This window comes from Athene cunicularia (assembly GCF_003259725.1).
Source record: "Athene cunicularia isolate RWA chromosome 10 unlocalized genomic scaffold, athCun1 chr10_part1, whole genome shotgun sequence".
NCBI lineage: Eukaryota > Metazoa > Chordata > Aves > Strigiformes > Strigidae > Athene > Athene cunicularia.
In genome coordinates, this window is record NW_020799112.1 from 18,628,546 (window position 1) to 18,646,429 (window position 17,884).

The following is a 17,884-nucleotide window of genomic DNA, read 5'->3' on the forward strand; positions in this document are numbered from 1 at the left end:
GAAGCAGTCACTACGTACGAGGAAAAGCACTTCCAACTTGTGTTCTTACAAGGCAACTTATTTGGACCAGTACATACTATTTCTTCTATTAAATACGATTATACCAGTCTATCATGGCTTTGTTACTATTTGACAGTGACTTGATAAAATTGAAATGTATAAAACAAGAAATTTCATTATGCACAATTAGGGCTCTATTCCACCAAAAAACCAACCCAGCTTTACAGCCATGAAGCTGGATGCTGATTCAGGAGACTCTCTCTCTCTATTGGAACAGATCAAGTTCCTACCTTCAACCTCAGCCTACTGGCATCATATATACACCTCATTTGTCTCTGTCCTCTTCAAAAGGCCAGATTAAAAGACATCTGGTGAGAAAACATTAGTGGAACACTTCCAAAAACGCCCAAAGAATACTCTGGCGTTACAGAGGTAGGTGCTTTCTCCTGTCTTTCGCTGATTGACAGTAAGACAGCTGCCAAACAGACAAATGCTTTACCTTACAAACATCAACTCCCAAAATCCTTTTGGTTGAAGGTATATTGCACACCACAGGACTACAGAGAGAAAAATTCTCCACTAAACCAAAACGAAATTTAAAAAAAATAAACCTTCTACCAAAAAGCCCCTTTAAAAACGTATCTTGAATACTTGTCATCGTTCCACCTTTAAAACGATCAGCCACCAAGCTGTTTGCTGTACTTGGTTATCACAAGTTGTTGGGTCCTCAGGTTACGGACCAGGCAAAATTCCACTTGTAAGACAGCAATCCTTGTTTTGACATATCGTTCTTTTAATTATAGAGAAGGAAAGAGAAGTGACAACTTTGTGACGTTCCGTGAAGTTTGGATGAAGCCACTGATTTGGTCACATCATTAGAGCATCAGACGAATAGAATTAGCTGAATCGGATTCTTTGGTGCAGCTTCCAGGCTGAATTGTCAATTCAGGGGATTCATCCTGAGGAAATATGATCTTGTCAGGTGTGTAATCATTCCTCTTCAGGTCTGTACAAACAAAATGAAGTCATCGATTACTATTTCTTCAGCTAATACAATCAGTGGGGCATAACAGTCTTTCAAAGAACTGGGTACGCATATGTACTTATAAAGAAGAGTTCCTCAAGATGCACTGTGTCAGAGAAGGGTGTTTCCATCATACATGCAATTGGAAGCCTAAAACTTTGCTTTAGAAAGTGAGGAAAACCTCAGAATTATTTTATATATAGATATTATAGCAAGCATTGAGTCAATCTTCCATGGACATTGGATCCTTCTATGATCTGTGTTGACATTACCAGCATTTACAACTCAAATTTAAAATAAATGACATCTCTTCATGTAAGAAACAACCTGGAAGAGAAGCATGAAACAGGCAGGAATCATGCAAGTTGCTTATGTTGTTCTGCTGGAGTCTAAAAGCCTGATACAGAGAAACAACTTCAAGGTTTGAAGTGTAGTGTAGTCCGTGCAGCAAAAATATCTGGAATTGAAAAGTTCTAACGGACTGAACTCCTGCAAACCTAGACAGGTTTTTGAAAACAAACCAACCAACCAACCCAACCAACAACAAAACCAAACAAAAAGCCACAACAAAACCCCTCAAAACAAACACAAGCACCGTTTTGTTTAAAAAACTTGAAGGTTTGAAATCATCTGGACCTACCTTTCCTATTTTTCCTAGGATCCTTTATCAAATGGCACATCTTTTTAATAAGTAAAATTACAATACTGCTGTTTATTACTTATTCCACTTCCACAGCTTGACATAACTATTTCATTACAGGTCATACAACATTTCACGACATGAGCGTCTCAGAAGAAGAAATACAGCAACTCTTACCAGGAAGTTTAAGTTTCCTGCAGCAGGAATTACAGTGATGCTTTGCTCTGAAGTTTTTTATTGCATCCTCTCCCAGATTGGCCGGACCGAACACCATATCATATGACCTTAGAAATAAAGTGCACATAAACATGGGTTGCATGTGTTCTCTGGTGAAAATTTTATAATACTTCTTTTTAAACCCGCCTTTAACCTTACCTTTTTTCTCCAGCTTTTATCACAGAGGGATCGGTCAAATTTTCACCAACACCTTCAGACAGCACATGAAGAAAAAGTTAAATCTGATACATTACATAAATGCATTAATACTGAAAAGCCTTGGCATTCTTCACTAAGAGTTCTCAGATTCCCCAAGAATGAAAGCAGAAAAAAGAAACCCAACCCAAATGATACGTGAGATACTCTACCCTTATAAAAATTGCTCCTGAACAAGCACTCTGTACTTCTCAGATGTCTTCCATCTATTTTTACGTTTGCCTGCATTTCCTAACTTTAATTTTCACCCACAAGGAAGAACTTTCCTATATAGTTCTCTCAGCCAGAATATCCAACACACAACTCAGGATAAATACAGTTTACCATACTGGCACTACACAAATGTGCCAAAAACTGTTATTTTTTTTATGGTTCATATCACTAGGATAAGGTGTATATATTTATATTCCCTGTGTTGCTGTAAGATTTAATGCCACAGTCAAGCAATTAAGCTAGCGAAGAGTCTAGAGGACAAGTTTTATGAGGAACGGCTGAGGGACCTGGGATTTTTTAGTCTACAGAAAAGGAGGCTCAGGAAGACCTTATTGCTCTCTACAACTGCCTGGAAGGTTGCAGCGAGGTGGGAATTGGTCTCTTCTCCCAAGTAAGAATCAATAGGACAAGAGGGAAATGGCCTCAAATTGCACCAGGGAAATTTTAGACTGGATAATGGGAAAAATTTCTCCACTAAAAGGGTTGTCAAGCATTGGATCAGGCTGCCCAGGGAAGTGGTGGAGTCACCATCCCTGGAGGTATTCAAAAGACGTGGTGCTTAGGGACAGGGTTTAGTGGTGGACTTGGCAGTGCTAGGTTAACAGTTGGACTTGAAAGGTCCTTTCCAACCTAAATGATTCTATAATTAAATAAGACAACCATAAATTCAGATTAGTTAGACCAAGATCCACTAAATAATGCTTGTTATTGGTGTTCTAGGCACACAAATTCTTAATAAAATGCTAGCACAAGAGAAAAACCCACTTAGCATCCACCTTGGCCCAAACCCCGTTTCAGAATAAAAACATTACCTTGCAGGTCTAGTACCAGCAATTCTCCTCTTGTATACTCGTATGTCCAATGGCTGAAAGCTAGCATAACCTCCTCTAGCATGTTAGTGGGAATTATTTCATCACCGTTATTGTTGTTGTATTTTCTAAACTCTCCAGTCATGCACTCTTCAACTGCAAACCACTGGCCAGCAGAGTGGCAATATAACAGGAAAACCTCCAGGAACCTAGTAAAAAGCATTCCTAATGAATATATTTCTAAAATAAATGGCAAATATATCGTTAATACTAGATTTTTATTTGATTTACTGACAATTTAAATACTTTGAAACTATCATACAAAGTCTTTTATATTATCACGCTAGGGTAGAATCGGTGCAAAAAGTTATCAATAGAAAATATTGCCAACAATAATTCTGCTTGATACATTCACAGTTATGTCCTAAGATATATATACACCTATCAGTACCTTAATATATTTGATATCTTAATAATATATCTATTAACAACCCTGTGGGCATTCTTCTGTGTCAGAAGAAGTGCAACAGAATGGGAGTTTAAAATACACTCACCTCGGAGAGTACGGAATGGATTTGGGCTTCATTTGGTTGAAAGCAAAGGTGAGCTTCTGTGCCGCTCTCTGCTGCTGGATTTCCTACAATTCAAATCCATATTTCATTCACTGCATTTTTGTCAGGGGACTTTAAGGACCCCAAAAGGCAGCAGGAACAGTAACTGTCTATTCCCCCAAGACAGCGTAACAAATTACCTGCTTTTAAAATTAAATCTACATCATAATGGTTGGAGTCCTAATTAAAATAAACCACACCGGAGCAGAGTTTTTAATTCTTTAGCTCATAACGAACCCCAGACTAACTTTTTTTTTTTTTCTTTAATAAGTATATACGGGGGGGAGCAGGAAGAGGAGAAGAATTCCTGTTTAAAATAGAACGCCAGTCTATGTTTCATAACTGACAAGGATAAAACTTACTCTCAAGCACAAGTGTAACACAGTGTCCTCCTTATAAATACTTGACCAAGTGTTCACAACTTCAGGAAGAAAAGACTTGATGATGTAAAGATGTCCTGATTTCAGGATATCATATTCCGACCACGTGCATACTACTTTAAGAGCTCGACGTAAACCTCCTCCCATCTCCTCTTTACTTAGAAATTCAATTTTAGCACAGAGTCCCAGTTGTGACCAGGAAGACATGCTGTTGTTCAAGATGCTGGGAGAACTTTCTTCAAGGCGATACACAGTGACTGGTTCACCTATGTTAACAGAAAGCAATTACTGCGTTTAATTTTCCAAGTTTAAAACTAAAAGCGCTGAAAACACAGTTTGTTAGATTTCGACAGGCTGCAACATTAAGCTGCTACTCACATCCTGAATTCACAAAATAGTTAAACTACCCAGTGGAAGACACCTCTCCATCTTCTTTCATACAGCAGCAAAGTAGCACAGCAGTTTTGTCCTCTTAATTAGAACTATTAATGGCACTGCTCAAACAGCATTAAGTACACGGAATAAATATTTCTTTATACTTTTTATGAGTCAAGACAACTTAAAGGAATCCTTCCAGATAGCTTGTTATAAAACCTATTAGTACAGTATTAGCACAATCACTGTATCATCATTTCTGAGGACAGCTACAATTAAATCAAGATTTCATAATCAAGTGAGCTGCCCTAGAAAAGGTGTCATATTAATTTACATTTATGAGTGTTGCAAGACAGACACTAGGCTTCTTTTAGTTCACTGCAACTTTAGTTTCAGACTTGCTCACAGCAAGTGTGAACTCTGGCTTGATCATTCTATATTAGAAAGAATCTGTACAGGGTTTAGTTTTATTTTCTTCCCCAACCAGCAACGAGAAGTACAACTCTTACCTCTTGGAGGCACAGGAGTGAATGGAATGCTCTGTGATAATCTCATCAGGTTATTTCTTTCTACAGCTAGAGGAAAATTACAGCATTTATTAAAGTGTAAGTCTCTAACAAATGTCATTAAAAATATGAACATTAGTTCAGAAGAGGGACTGACCTGAGTAATAGTAATTGATATCCATGATAGGCTTGAAAGGAGAAGCAATGCCTGAAAAGAGATTTTTTTTTAAAAAAGGAGATACTGCTTGCTGCCTGTATTGTGTATTAAAATTACCACGTGCAAAGAACACTTGCCAAGTAAGTGTAAACCAAGAAAAAGGTTTACTGTGCAGAAGATTAAGTATTATGCTTAGCTCTTCAGTACCTCGGGGTAGAAGTGTAGTGCTCAGTGGTAGGATTTTTGGTTTATGTTTTATATTTATATTTTGCCCATCACCATATTGATGAACATGCTTTGGAAGCACTCTGACAGCAGAGGTAAGAACAGCCTGTTAGTACCTCAGCACTTCTGCTTCCAACCAATTTTAAAAATAAAATAAAATAAAAGCCACGAGGCTTTGCTGCCAGCCTGCCTGGCTGGTGTTTAATACTGCTGCTCCATCAGGGTTGGAAGGAGACCTATTGTGAATGGCAACAGTTTGCACTGTAGCCATCAGTGGTAGGATTTTTTTTTTTTTTTTTTTTACTAATGTGTCTATTAAATTACAAATTATCAGTAGTTGAATACATTCTCATACAAGACCAGAACAGTTGCTTATATGAAAAGCTCCCAGCTTGGTGACAGCAGAAACAAACTTACCGTTCAACGCATCATCTTCAGACGGCCTGTGAAATGCCACAAAACCAACAGTCATTACTTCTTAAAAACTTGCACTGTATTCACCGATTTTGACACCTCGTCCTAGGTCACCTTGTTAGCCCCACAGTACTGCTTTTATCCTATTTTTCAAGGGCAGTACAGGTTTCTTAATTACAAAATAGTAATGGGAGGCTGTTAAGTAATCTCATGTTTTTAGAGCTACGCTTTAAATACCACCAAGTCACGCACAACATTATGTAAAGTTTGCATCACAAGAGCTCATTCCCACAGAGGTGCTTTAATTAAAACTTGTTCACAACAGCTTACCCTTCTGTTATCAGATTAATAATAAGGTAATGGCTTTAACAGTTAACTCAGGGGATAATTGTTAACAAGAGCAATGTCTGCACAGTTTCAGAGGTGGTTTGCAGTTTGAAAGGTTGGGTAAAGACCTTTACCAGGAAGCTAGCTCCTTAATAAGTGTCAACACAGTCATTTTCATTTAAGAGCATGTTTTGCCCTCTGACATGTGACCCCATTCATCTAAATAGAACCTGTCAAAGCATTCCACTGAACACATTCAGTTATTTATTAGAAAAAAAACCCTTAAACCTTGTTTTTTCATTAAATGCACCTGAATGCTACTATAGCCAAAGACAACAGTCAAAACCAAATCAAAAACCAGAGTAATAAAATTGCTCCGTTAGTAGAAAGCTTACTTACATCTGACTGCTATTTGAAGGTCTACCTTGTAACCAATCCTTTAAAACAAAGGAGAGGAAAAACAAAGGTTTCAGTTTTGTATGAAAAACACGGTATATTTAATGGGAGGTGGGGTGGTAATGTGTTTTAAGATCTTACAGTACAGCCTGTTTATCAGAAATACTTCACCAGGCTGTACTGAACTGTAATCGAATGGGAAGGCTCCAATATAAATGAGGAATGGTAATTACAATTAAAAGAATAGATAAGGCTATAGATTCACTACTGTTCTGTGGATTATATCAATCGTTATTTTCATTAAAAGTTGTGTTTTTTTCCATAAACAGGAAGCAGCATGTTTCCACAATATGCACGATACGTAGTAGAAAACATGGACAACTACTTCCCTCAGGCAAAACAGGTTCCCTTCTGTTGCCTCCTTGAACAAATGAGACCACAAACCAGTATTATTCTTTATACAATATGTTTCTTCTCCTTTATTTATTCAGTTTCCGCTTAACAACAACAAAAAAAGGCAGATACAAACCGTCAGTAAGGCTGCTTTGGAATCCACTTGCTGAGTGTCATCACTCGACGCTCTCCTGCTCTTGCTGTACACTACGAAGAGATTCACAATTGCACAAAGAACAGCGTGTCTCGTTGTTACTTACCTATTTCCCAACTGAGTGAGCAACTCTGCAGCTTAATGCGGCTCTCAAAAAAAGCTCAATCCGCAACTATCTTTATCTTTACAAGTTTCCAGCACAGTCCTGAACTAGATCACTTAGCTTTTTATGACTTGCTATCTGTAGCAAATGCAAGGTAACAGAATTAAGCTGGCATGCCCAGGAGAACCACAGTGAAACACAGGAGCAGATTCAAGTAGCACCAATCATTAAAATATTTCAAGATGCTTCAACTTAGTGTTTTTCCTTTGTATCTTCTTAAATATGAATTATCAACACAATTTAACGATAAAATTAGGTGACTCGAAAAGACAATGCACTTACATTGCTCTGAATGGGCTGTCAGAGGGTCAGTAAACCCACCGCAAGAACTAGATTGTCTTAGACCACAGTCAGTTTGAAGACCCTACCAAAAAAAAAAAAAAAAAAAAAAATGTTTTCAAATTCTGCTCTTCTGGCACACAGTCTGCCCAATTTTCTTTTCTAGCACTACCTAGGATTTTTTTTTTTTTAAACTTCTGGATGTACCTCAAACACCTAGCTGCACAAAAATGTACAAGTTGAGCGCATAATTCAGTTAAAATGCTCTTCACAGCAACTATCAGCTCTAATATTTTCACGCACACATTAAGACTACTGACCCATACTGAAAGAGATCTTTTAAAGAGAACGTTACAATAGGATACAACTACATAAACCTCCATTACACTGGATCTCTACTAGCACTAAGTTCAGCTGTTCTGTCACGTGCCTCTGTTAGCTATCAACGCTCATTCAAGAACATGGCTTTGGCAGAAACTAAAGTTCAGTTTGAACCCATTGAAAATAGGAACAAAATCTAGAGAAGTCTTGCCACATTGAAACCTCTAGTTTATGAATGAAATTTCCTTATGGACGTATTCCTCAATAATATTTACATATTTTCCCAATATCTACTGAGATGGGTCAGCTTTTGACAACAAATTATTTCTTCTGCAAAAAAGAAGAAAGGCAGTTTTGTGACAAACTAGAACTACACGTAGACAGGCACAGGGCTGGAACATTCCTCACAACCAGCCTATTAATTCCAATGGTTACCTGAATAAAATGCAAAAAATTCAAGATTCTGAAGAACACAAAACTGGAACTTGGAATGCTACGCCCTGCTTTTCATTCCAAGATTTGTAACAGTTAGGAAATTGTTACCACCCTTTTTCACCCCTTCCCTCTTAAGGAATACATCCGCACACACCTAAATGCATACACACAGGCACGTGTATACACCTCTGTGTGTGTGTAAGAGAGTGTGTGTGCTCATATATATATGCAAGAAAGATTTTCTTTACATCCCCAAACATAAATACTTCACTGGAACGCAACACAGAGAATGCACCTGCTGAAAGTGTCTTCTGAAGACCCATTTTTAGGTCTATATGCATTTCAGTGTTCAGCATACATCTTCAGCATCTTACCATCAATGACTGTAGTGCCTAAATGAAAGGTAAGAATCAAACCAGTCCCACCAGTTAAGATGGGACAACTCTATAACTAAGTGTCTAAGAACAGCGATACTGTCTGGCAATGCTGCTGGAGTCTGCATCCCAACAGTACCAAACACTGGAGCTATTTAGACCTACATCAAGGGAGACATCCAGCTGTATTTGTACAAAAGTTCAACTCTACAGATTTTTTTTTCTTTTTTTAAATCACAACCAGGGTTTATATATATTTTTAAAAAAAAGTCATAAGCAGGGTTTACTTATAGATAATGATATAAGAAAACAGAGTTTCCCTGTCTTCACTGTAAAGAATACGTTTTGTATCTGGTGAAAATAATGTCTAAATAAATGGAAATCTTGACTTACTTGAAGTCTGGTTGTCTCTATGCCTTCCAATATAGCTTTTTTGAAGTCTTCCTGTTGCTCCTATTAAAAAAGAATAAAACCCAAAGCAAACTGTAAACATTATTACAAAAAAAACCCCAAACAAGCCCACAACAAACCCACAAAAAACCCCCAAACCTGCCAAAAATACAGACACACAAAAGCCTTTTTGGTCACACATTATACTTATCAGAAGGTCCAGAACATTGACATTACAAATGGTCAGGATGCAATTCTCGTCAGATTCTCCCCTGAATGAGGGGTAACTGCAAATGGTAACTTGTATTTACTAATTTATCTTAATAGCTACAGTGAGAAAATTAGCTTTTTTCTGTATATACTATAGCGCTTGGAGGACAGGTTTGTTACAATTGATAACTTCCCATTTAGTTATCTTTATTATTCTTTAAGAAAACGGAAATGACACATCATTTTAATTTGACAAGTTTACTAAAAAGGCCTTTTCTTCTTGAAGCATGATGAACAATTTTTGTCACTTTTAAAAATCATATACACCATCATCTCACTCTGTAAAGTATCACCTAAACCACTGAAATCTTCCTAAATGCTGATCTTGAAATTTATGAGTGTGAAATGATTCATTTAATACTAATTACAGATACATAATTTTATCTTAATTCGCAGTTATAGTCATCTCAGCTTTCATAACCTCAGATCTTGTTCAATATTGCATTAGTATATTATGAGGCAACAGCACTCGATGTGCAGTTAAGGTTGTATGACTTTTCACTAGGATTTTTTTAAATCATGAAACAGATACACATTCCTTCTGGGCTGCATTTTGCAAGTTCTTTGTATTTACACCTTTTCAAAATATATTGCGATGTTACAGTTCAAAAAAAAAAAAAGTTATCCCCATTCCCATGTTTGACAACGTCTTCCATGCTTACCTCAATATCAGAACTCCTTTCTTTAATTTTGCTTGCTGCGTCTTTAAACCGCTGTAACTCCATGCTGTCTCTGTGACCTTTGACACAGTGAATTCAAAAAGAGTATTCAAAATCAAAGACAACCTCCAGTGGTCTGACCATGCCAATAGTGTGCATCACCACAGCAAAGGGTTACAAACCACCTAAGTCCTGTGTGCCTGTTAGCGCTAGAGAAAGACTTTTCAAACACGCTAAAGTAAAAAAAAAAATAAAAAAAATCAGTGTAACAAAATAATATGAAACTATTGCTTTTCCCACATTACCACAATTCAAAAAGCTAAACTAAAAATTTAAATTTTAACTCAAGTGCATGCTCCTCACATGAAAGGAACAAGGGCAGGCTGAATTACAGTACTTTTATGTACGACAAATGAAGGAAAAGCAGACAGTTTTCTTGAGGTAGCTTTTACAATATACCCTTCATGCTTCCAGCTGCAAGAAACACTTTTCTGAATTTTACCAAGCACGTGGTTATATAATGAATGAAAAATCTACTTGGCTTCACAACAGAAAGCTGCACCTTAGCACAAGTTTTATAAAACATGGACGGCAAGAATGAAGAGTATGTTCTAAATGCTAGTGATGTCAAGAGGACCATACACTGAAAATTTGGCTCCAGTAAAGTAAGTATAGTTAGTATTCAAAGTTATTAGTGGTAAAGTACATTTAAAGATTAGATAAGAATTATTCAATTGCTGTCCATTATTTCCGTTTAGTCTTGCTTTCTGAATTAAAAAAAAAAATGTTTTCTTTTTTTAAACCGTGAGGAAATTATAAACAAATAGCTAGTGAGTGTAGAAATGTGTAGATACTCTTCCTACACATACACAAATCGAAAAATGCTAGTGCATGTAGGTAACTTCTCAGAACTCCAAGATTCACAACGGCGGAATAAACTCTTGTCTAAATATTTAATTTTTTTACATCCCCAACAAGCCTTTGGAAAACACTGAGACATCCCTGAACAACTGGGGCAAGACAACACCTCTGCAGGTAACCTGACGGCTCCAGATTGTGATCTTCTGCTATACACTAAGTGTACTTAAAGCATTATCTACTCGACAGAAATCAGTTAGTAAACCCACACCTGTGTTTTGCAATGAATCTGCCACTGTTTTACCATTCAAAGATGCAGATAACGCTAACCAAAACCGTGCACCTTTTTACTGTTAAGCAAAACTTGAGGGAAGGCGTAATGCTGTATTTAATAAAAGGACTTTGGAAACTTCCAAAACAACTGCCAAAAGATACATTAGCCTAGGCAACAGTGGAAGATCCCAGTTACAACAGTGTTTAGAAACATAGTATAGGAGGATCCCTCAGCTCGACACAGATACCACAAAGATATTTGTCCAGGATTCCATCAGCCTGTCTTCTGTAATTACGTCAAGAAATAGACAATATTTTTGATTTATGCAATGAGAAGGTAGGAGCTTTATAATGAGTCACAAAAAGTTTGTCTACAATGCCCATACCAAGTTGTAGAGCTGCTAATTGCACAAAACTGCTATACTCAACAACTGGCTAATGTTTTTCAGAAAAAAATATTGTCTATATGACAGAATTATAAAGAAATGATAATTTAAGTAAAAAAAAAATTCAAGCAACATAGGGAAATTAGAGATGTTAAAAGCATGAAAAAGCAGAGCAAAATGGTAGAATAAAGTCACCTGCAACCGGAATACACCCAAAATACTATACAATTCTTGGTAAGTCAAACCTTGTGGCTTAGATTTGGTCCACAGTTTATGAAGTAGTCCCATAAGGATGTTAGAACATAAATCTTGGTTTTGTAGTTCCATTGCATGGACATGCTGACTTTTGGAAAGTTCATCTTTAAAATTCAATTTTCCACGTGAGCCGCCACAGTTGACTGTTGACATCAAGTCGCCAGTTGACAAAGAGAACTTCATTTGGGGGTTGTTCTTCAATAAGTTGACAGAGGACTGGTGATCACATTTGTCAACTCTGCAGCTGTAGTTATCATTAGTGTCACTCTCATCATGAATAAAACCACAATTAACGTATCCTCCATTTTCAACACAAGGTTGGGTGAAAGCAAGGCAAGCAGAGCCAGAAGCAAGAGGATAAGAGCAGCTAATAATGACTTCAGGACATTCAGAATCTACTTTGTTATACTTACCCACAAATGCACCAAATTCTACATTATTATCTCCTTCTGTAGCCTTAGAGAAAACAGTCTCTTCGTGCTTTGCTGAAGAATCCAGCTGACTTTTGCAACTGGGCCGAGACGGAGTGCTAACAAAAAATTTAGCTGTTGGGGATGTTACATGTGGCATGCTGTTGGATGAGTTGCCTAATTTTTTACTTTTACCAATGGATTTTGAGATCACTGCAGCCTGTATTCGTTGGCGAAGTTCTGGAGGGGAAACAGCATTTGAAAATAAGGCACTGCCTGAGGAACCTGCCTCTTGAAAGTTTATTTCTTCTCTTCGGGGAACTGGAGCTAACTCCTGACCAATTGTCTTATGTTGGGCTTCTTTTTCATCACGTATAGAAATGTTACAGAGTAAAGCATTATTACTTTCAAGGCCTCCTTGTGGAAAAGAACCAAAGACATTTCCAATGCTGTGCTTTTTCCACACAGAAGATCTTAGAGAGCCATCCTCAATAAGGTTTTGTGCCAAATGTTTTGAAATGCTCAATTCCCGTGTGATTTCATTATGAACCTTGCTAGCTTCCGAAGCTTTCTGTGCAGTCAGTGTTTTCAGAGTATCCACAGTTAGAGCAGAGAGGTCCTGTAGGTGGCCAATCTGTGAATCTAAAGACTGTAATGACCTTTTTATGTAGTTGACACGATCACCAACTTCCTTTATCTGAATGCACATTTGTTCCACCCTAAGAAAAATCAAAATTATGAAGCAGCTATTGAAAAGCATTTTTCTCAATATGCAAAAGAAACATCTCCGTAACCCTTTCTGCCCATTTAATCAGGAAAAATCTAAGAAATTTCAGGATGTTATACACTATAGTATTGGACTGTTTTGTAATACAACATTTGTACAAACTTCTGAATGACAGAATTTAACACACACATCAATAGAGGGCCTACAGTAGTTTTTCAAATTTATCAGTTTATCAAAACACCGTGAGAAAATCAATAATACAATTGCCTCAGCTTACTGAGTGCCGCTACAGATCACAAAGCATCAATCACATCATCGGTTTCCGCATAGCAACAGGAAAAACATCGTCTAAAGTTTGCATAAATCCTTATGTTCTTGAACTGCATTTTACCCCTCTTAAAGCACAAAAACCTGCAAAGGTTCTGAGCTTCTCTATTCAGAAATTTGTAAATATTCTACCGTTCAAATGTGACTCGAATCCTCTCCTCGCTTCCAGAATGAAATTTATCATCCTTTTCATTGAAATACATCTCAACACACAGCTCTTCAAAATCATGAAGTTTCTTTTGATCTTCTTCTGTCAGGAAGAGTTCTAAAGAGAGATTACACAGTTCAGTAAGATGACACATATGCAGTGAAGCAGTACAGATGCTGGAAACTCATAGTCACAACTTTACAAAGGGTGTTAAAAATAAAAAACAAAGCAAACCCAACAAAAAAAACACAAGATCCAAGACCCTTCTTCTCATCTTGCTAGAAAAAAGTTCAAAGTCAAAATTTCCACTAAAATAAAAATAGTAATTCTGAGAGGATCTGCACATATCATTCCTTATGTTCCTACCCTCCAATGCCTTTTAATTTGAGGCAGAAGCTAGATTCCTTAGCTGGATTTTATCATCTGTGGAACATATTTTTTTTCTTTTTCAATTTTCAAAGGGTTTCCAGCAACAACAGAAGTTTTCCAGAATGAAAAAAATTCTTTCCCCATTAACACTAACAGGAAATCTAATCTTGGGTTTTTTTGTTTGTCGGAAGTTAGTTAGGAGTGGAGCTTTCTAGGGTCTGTACATTATACCCTTCATAAAAACACTGAGCCTTTGAACAGAATTAAGTCTTAATATTAAAAACATGGTAAATTAAGACCTACTTCAATTTTCTTGACAATATACATTTCAATCAAGAACAGAGCACTTTTCTGACAGTTTGATTTAACCATATCAAAAAGGTTACTGCAATTTTTTGGATAATAGCTGTTCATACTTGGCCCATCCGAAGTCTTGTCTGTCTTTCTTCTTTTACATATACAACAGAACAGGGAAGCCATGTGGCTAAGAATAATAAGTGGTGGAGGCAGAACAGGTTTTTCATGGTAGGCCATAATGAAATGATAGCGTTGATACTTCCACACAATGTTTGAAATTGCCTTGACTTGTAAATACACGTTGCTGAAAGGGAACAGAAAAGTATTAACACAAAAAAGTGGGTTTTGGGGTCATCAGAGGGTCTGTGTGGAGGAGGTTGATGTTTGGGGGTTGTTAACACTTTGATAAAACCTTGAATTCTGAAGCTACTTAAGTAAGAGACAGATATTTGGTTTTTACTGCAAAATTATTTCAGTGGAAGTCAGAAACACATTCAAGAAAACACCGTGATCCAAAGCAAGGAGAGGGTTAAAAAATTCTCATCTGTTAACATAGAAATAAATTACACCGAGAAATAAATTACACCGAGATCAAATTTCAAGTTCGCCAAACAAACAGAAAAATATTTCTAACTAAACCCAGATTTTCGTATCAGACCACATTAATTCTACAGCCTGCCATTCTTCAGTATTAGTGAGCTGCTTACTCCCTTAAGTCAAACACTTGCAGACAACTTTAAAGACAATTTTCTCTACTACAGTTCAACTCAACCAACTACAAAATGTTCGATGAATTTAGGAACACCAGTCCATACACAGATGAAGAAACAATTTTGTTGGTTTTCTGCCAAAGAGAAATTATAAAATGCTTTCAAATTCTCCAAAACTTCTGACTCCCCTGGCCTCATAGATTTGACCCATACCAGTCACATCACACACTTCCCTACTTAAGTCACTGGTTTGCAGTGAGGAGGAGACGAAGATCAGCTTTAGAACCTGAAAATACTCCCAGCAAATGGGATGGCTTTGAACTGGCATCAGTTCTTCTAATCTTGTCATTTTATTGCAGTGAAATAGAAGCTTATCAAAGGATTAGTAAAAATTAACAATTCTCCATATACTCACTTGAAAAACGCAATAAGGAGATTAACCATAATTATGTACTGTACAAAGAGGTAGACAGCTTGAAGAAACGGGGTCAACCATGTTCCTGGGCCACAGAGATGAGCAACCTTTTCATCAGAATTATTTGCACATACTGTGTTGGGAAAAAAAAAAAGATACAGAGAAAATATGTACAACTTTTAGAACATCCAAGCAGGTACAGAGGGAAATAGAAAGACTGCAACAATTAACTATCTGGTTCTGCAATTCAAAAGGTCTCCATGCATTTAGGATTATGGTAGAAAAATACAGGAGACACAGTTTGTGGTTCATACTATGGTATAATTGTATTATCAGATTTGAAAAGCATAATACATTGCCACAAAAAATTTTGGTATGACAGCTGTGGGGGAAATTCCAAAATTTTGCTAGAAATAGCCTCGTAAGAAGTTGTGATTAAGTAGAGGTTTCATTCAAGCTTTACAAAAGATAATTATGTAGTAAAGAAATTATACAGCTGCAACTCACAAAGAAGAGATAATACAATTAACAGAATCAGTGTTGACAATAGCGGGCAGTTCATTTCTTAAAACTAGAATTTCGTAAGACCTTGAGTAGATCTTATCAGAGTAAGTTTTCTCCCTCCTTGCTTCGAAACCGTAGTGTCTTACCATCAATTTCATAGGCATACACTTCACCAAAAATCATCCAGTATGGATGAAACACAATATCTCTAGCAAGAGTCCAAGAGGGTGCCTCATCAGGATACAGTATTGCCTTCCTGGGAACACCAAAACTAAGTAGTACAAGTGCCATAATCACCACAATGTAAAACATGTTGGCCACCTATTAACACACAAAAAAAAAAGTCAGTTAAACCACAAGGTCTTAATTATGATTTTGCAACTTTAAACACTTTTACAGTGACAGTGTTTATGTACACTTTATGAATTCTATGTATTATATAAGGAAAACAGTCTAGGACACTTAGATTTCAGTCAGAAATTTTTGTTAAATAACAAACTCTGTAAAAAAATTTTGTTTTCTTCCTGTACTTTCTTACAGTATATTTAGTATCCTCAGCCAAAGGCAACTGAAAGTATTTCCTTTGTAACTCAAATAACTATTATGTGGATGAGTAGCAGCTGATAAACATTCCTTTCTACAAGCACTCAAGAGCTGCACAAAACGCAGAGGGAAGAGGTAGTTTCCCAAGGGCCAAAACACAGAACCAATGCCTCTTGCCAGAAATCAAAGTGAGAAATGAGCCATTTGATGCCCTCATTTTTACAGAATGACAGGGTTCAACTTTGTAGGAACCATTTTATAGGGGGAAGAAAGACAAACACCCCCTTCCATCTTTGTATATACAGTTCTCAAACCTTAACTTTTTTTTTTTAAAGTTAGAATAGCTCAGTGACAATAAAGCTATGTATTCTTAAATGTGAACAATCTGAATATTTTTTTGTGCGAGGAAAGACAAAAACAGAGACACGATTTAGACCCAGTTTTCCACAGCACAAAACACTTGCCCTAGAGAGCACAAAGGCAACAAAACCAAGTCTCAGACCCAAAAAGGAAGTAATGTTAGATGAATCAAAAAAAGGTATCATCATATTCAAGTCTCTGACATCTAAGAATAAAACAGACCAGAGAAGGAAGATTTGCCAGTTTTTTTTACAGATATGTGACAGAGAAAGCTCCATAATAATAAAGGAAGCCTTCTAACCAGTGTCTGTTTTGCAGCATAGTAAGTTATATTCCAGCTAGCTAATTCTGCACACTGAGCTGTTGACATACAACACTAACCTTTTACTAAATAAAACTCTGAGAAAATTTGTAAATGGATGCAGCAAGAAAAATGTAGTTCAGTTGGGGGGAAAAAAAAAAAAAAACAACGTAACAAAAGCAGTACTTACCATTTTCCCAATCATCATAACGTAAGGGCCAGCCTGTTGATTTACAGCTAGAAAATCCAGTAATCGCACATACCAAAAAATTATATTGAGACAGTATGTTATTCTTCCAGCAACAAAGACATAATTTTCTCTGTAAGTGTTTTCGCCAAAATTCCCCTTTGCTCCAAATCTTAACGCAAACCCAATGAAGAAAGTGACAATGGCAACTGTGTCACTGATGTTGAAGTAATCACTGAACCACACTTTAATCTTCTGATTAATCTTCCCAGCTTCTGACATAAAAACCTGCAACAAAAATAAGTCGGGTCTGCTCACATTTATTGCACATGGACTAACACTCAAATATAGGAATCACTAATATTTTTACACTTGCAAAAATAAAATATCTATTCAAATGGATAATTCTTTTACATTGTGGAATCAAAACCAGCATTTAACTGCATCAGCCTCCCAACAAGGACAAGGAAAATGCATGTTTCGTTCTGTCTGAACAATATGAAAGAATTTTGGGTTTGAGTTTTTTTGGTGGTGGGTTTGGGTTTGTTTTTTTTTTTTATTTGGGGGCAGTTAGTTACAAAAATGAGCCCTGCTTTCTGCACCTGCAGTTGGGCCAGAGATACCTGTCTAATGAACTAACTTCCTCTCTCCCTTAAAAATTCTTATAGAACGTCTCAAAAGTCTCTTGCTGAGCAAACATCGTGTTTCATATTGTGATAGCTATCCTACCTTGACAAATCTTTTATGTTTTGCCATCTTGGTCATGGCATAGTAGAGTCTGTCTGACACTAATAGATAAATACACATTTCACCCCTCAGAAAAGCAAGGTTGTTTATTTTATTACAATTGGGGGGGGGGGGGGGGGG

General features: G+C 36.8%; 1 protein-coding gene across 3 annotated transcripts in view; it reads right to left on the reverse strand.

Moving 5' to 3' along the window:
• Window positions 1-988: 988 nt before the first annotated feature.
• Window positions 989-17,884, reverse strand: part of TRPM7 (transient receptor potential cation channel subfamily M member 7) — a 35,666-nt gene continuing 18,770 nt past the window's right edge. The window contains exons 20-39 of one of the 3 annotated variants that reach the window (XM_026855941.1): window positions 17,021-17,305; window positions 15,773-15,947; window positions 15,123-15,255; window positions 14,117-14,301; window positions 13,316-13,448; window positions 12,133-12,848; window positions 9,951-10,027; window positions 9,022-9,081; window positions 7,502-7,583; window positions 7,039-7,109; window positions 6,513-6,550; window positions 5,790-5,815; window positions 5,148-5,198; window positions 4,994-5,059; window positions 4,092-4,375; window positions 3,673-3,755; window positions 3,122-3,327; window positions 2,042-2,091; window positions 1,842-1,951; window positions 989-1,006 (exon numbers count right to left, since the gene is read on the reverse strand). In XM_026855941.1, coding sequence (XP_026711742.1) covers window positions 1,940-1,951; window positions 2,042-2,091; window positions 3,122-3,327; window positions 3,673-3,755; window positions 4,092-4,375; window positions 4,994-5,059; window positions 5,148-5,198; window positions 5,790-5,815; window positions 6,513-6,550; window positions 7,039-7,109; window positions 7,502-7,583; window positions 9,022-9,081; window positions 9,951-10,027; window positions 12,133-12,848; window positions 13,316-13,448; window positions 14,117-14,301; window positions 15,123-15,255; window positions 15,773-15,947; window positions 17,021-17,305 — 2,733 coding nt within the window. In that variant the 3' untranslated portion in view covers window positions 989-1,006; window positions 1,842-1,939. Of the gene's footprint in view, window positions 1,007-1,841; window positions 1,952-2,041; window positions 2,092-3,121; window positions 3,328-3,672; window positions 3,756-4,091; window positions 4,376-4,993; window positions 5,060-5,147; window positions 5,199-5,789; window positions 5,816-6,512; window positions 6,551-7,038; window positions 7,110-7,501; window positions 7,584-7,684; window positions 8,647-9,021; window positions 9,082-9,950; window positions 10,181-12,132; window positions 12,849-13,315; window positions 13,449-14,116; window positions 14,302-15,122; window positions 15,256-15,772; window positions 15,948-17,020; window positions 17,306-17,884 lie in introns of those variants that run through there. The other 2 variants (XM_026855942.1, XM_026855943.1) reach the window with 2 other exon arrangements.